This window comes from Gekko japonicus, unplaced genomic scaffold (assembly GCF_001447785.1).
Source record: "Gekko japonicus isolate JY-2015 unplaced genomic scaffold, Gekko_japonicus_V1.1 scaffold506, whole genome shotgun sequence".
Classification (NCBI taxonomy): Eukaryota; Metazoa; Chordata; class Lepidosauria; order Squamata; family Gekkonidae; genus Gekko; species Gekko japonicus.
The window spans coordinates 333029-335736 of NW_015175372.1; the positions used below are offsets into that span (position 1 = coordinate 333029).

A 2708-nucleotide genomic window follows, 5' to 3' on the forward strand; every position below is an offset into this window, starting at 1 on the left:
ATGATTTTCAGAAAACCAGTGACTAGACATGCATTTCTTCACGTTGCCGCTTTTGAATTATTCACTGTGTTGTACTCATTCATTAGCTGCTCGTAAGGTACAGATACCTCTAGTTCATTACTGGTAAAGGTAGACTCATCAGAGGATGGAAATTTCACCAGTGTTTTAGGACTCTCAGGTTCCTCTGCAAGATTGTCATCCATAGAAGACTTTGATGTTTCTTCATCATCTGAAAGATCCTCCTCTTCATCATCATCATCATCATCATCATCCTCATTTACAAATGTTATATTGGCATTTTCAAAGATCAAGGGTCGATAATCCCTGGAATCCCATGCTTCTCCTTCTTCCTCGCTGATCCGGTCTAGTTGATTTACAAACACAGATCCCTCGACTGGGCTATTCCCAACATGCTTGTCAGTCAGATGCCTCATGACATGACAATTTTGGAGATTCAGAGACACTTCATCGTAGTCAAATAACTTGTTCTTTGTGTACATCACCTTCATATCTGTGCTGCCACGCTGCATGGCTGGTATAGCTTGCTCTGCTTTTAGGTTTCGGTCATTGTTTGTTTTCAGAGCCTTCTTCCCAATCTGTTTGATGAGATCATTGTAGGTCTCTTCCTTCTTGGAAAGGAAGCTGAAAATGTTCACATCTTTCGTGTTAGAGATTTGAAGAGCTTTTTTGGTAGGAGGGTGATTTTCAAAAGACTCCTTCCTTTTTTTCCTTCGTTTCTTGATTGCTTTGTGAACCTCTACAAACATACTGACTTTCCAATTAACAAAGAGAGAAAGCCAAGCTAGGCCCAGGTATATCCAGAGCTCCACAAAGTATCTGTACAGGGAATGGTAATTGACACTTGGATTCACACCTAAAGGAAAATACAAAGAACATAAAATGATAGAACTTGATTTACCTATGAATACATGTACTAGACTGAAATTTCTGAAAGCTATTGGAAAGCCTTGGGTGTGCCTCAAATCAACATTTTCATATACAGTTATGTATAGCAGAAAGCACAGAAGCTAGCTGCGCTTAAATCACATTAAAAGGAATTTCTGATAATATGGTATCTGACAGTGGGGATAGGCTATTTAGTTATTTATTGAAAAAATTATATTCTGCCATTTCATGTTTTAACTGGCTAGTTAAGCATAGTAAAACACAACCCAATTACGATCCATTTTCAGCATCTTTTATAGTTTCCACAAACAAATTATCCTTTGGGTCAGACTATGTGCCTGACATTAGACAATATAAATGAAAATGCATACCATGCAGCTTTGGCTTTCAAATATTTAAGAATGGTTTATTTACTACACAGATAGGCAGAGATATCTGTGAATTACCCAGACAGATGGAACACCATAAATATATAGATAATAAATGTTCTTGCCCATTCAAATTGCTGCAAGATGATGCCAAGTCTTGTGAGCTTAATGCCCAGAAGTGATAGTGCCCTTGTAGAGCCCACAAGAATGCAGTTGCCATTTTAAAGTCATTTTAAAAATACTGCACTGTGGCACTCTAGTTCCTCTCCCTCCCATGTCTTTTCAAGTGTCAAAACAGGTGAGAGGGAGGCACAGGTGGGAGGGAGGGCAAGAACCCCTTAGCTCACTGCTCTGCAAGACCCATCAGGGCATTAAAATGGTGATGGAATCCACCCGGCATCGTATCTGGTATTTCCTCTAGAGTATGGACCGTGAAAGGGCACTTCCAATGCAAAAAGCAGGTTTGTCATTGTGCATGTCTTCATTTTTAAACTTGCCCTCCACACATCTTCTTGCACTATTCTTTGTTACTACTCTCTGATGTTCATTCCAGTGTGCTTTTTATGATCATGATGAGAGTTTAACCACAGGTAGTGTCTTTAGACACTTCCTCATCCATCCCCACCCTTCTTTCCTTGCTTCAAGTTAGGCACCCCTCACAGAACAATGCACATTACAGACTGCTATAGCAGTGCCCATTTTAACTGCAGCACAAGCTTTGGAAAGGACTGAATTAGGAACTGCTGAAAGCTTGCAAAATATTGACAACCAACGTAGTTACACGAGAGAGAGAGAAAGAGAGAGAGAGATATATTACTGACCAGCAACAAAGTCTCCAAATCCTATGGTGGTAATAGTGATGAATGAGAAGTATAGCCCGTCAATATAAGTCCAGCCTTCAGTCGCCATAAAGACAAAGGGTGGAATGACTAGATGGACTAGGACTCCCCAGATGATGAAAATCGCTGTGCATGTAATTTGTGCTTTTCTCTGCAAAGAAGGAAAAGGGCAGGTATCCTTTAGTGCATTTTCCTCAGTCACAAAAATATAGCCCATGTAATTGCAAGAAATAACATTGCAGCCTAACAGAAAGAAGTAAATGTGCAGGCACACTTCAAGCTTTCTAGTCATTTCTAGATATTTTATGCACACAAGGCTGTAAAATTGGGGTGGGGGGGGGGGTTGGCAGGAAGGATAGGATGCTTTGCTTCACATTTGACCACAATTAATAAAATACAAATGGTCCTTACACATTACACAGAAAAATATCACAACTACAGGCAATGAAAATGAGGCTCTGACTGATTGAGAATCCATTTCATACTAACAAAATACACTGCAGCCCATGAAAGATTATGTTTCAAAGTACCAAGAAAAAGCCTTTTAACTTTTCACTGCAATATAGAATCATAATAATAATAATAATAATAATAA

The 2708-nt window shown here is 39.3% G+C and overlaps 1 protein-coding gene across 1 annotated transcript in view; it reads right to left on the reverse strand.

Moving 5' to 3' along the window:
- Window positions 1-38: 38 nt before the first annotated feature.
- Window positions 39-2708, reverse strand: part of KCNK5 (potassium channel, two pore domain subfamily K, member 5) — a 51739-nt gene continuing 49069 nt past the window's right edge. Inside the window, exons 5-6 of the mRNA XM_015425503.1 lie at window positions 2096-2264; window positions 39-874 (exon numbers count right to left, since the gene is read on the reverse strand). Of these exons, the coding sequence (XP_015280989.1) occupies window positions 39-874; window positions 2096-2264 (1005 nt within the window). The remainder of the gene's footprint in view (window positions 875-2095; window positions 2265-2708) is intronic.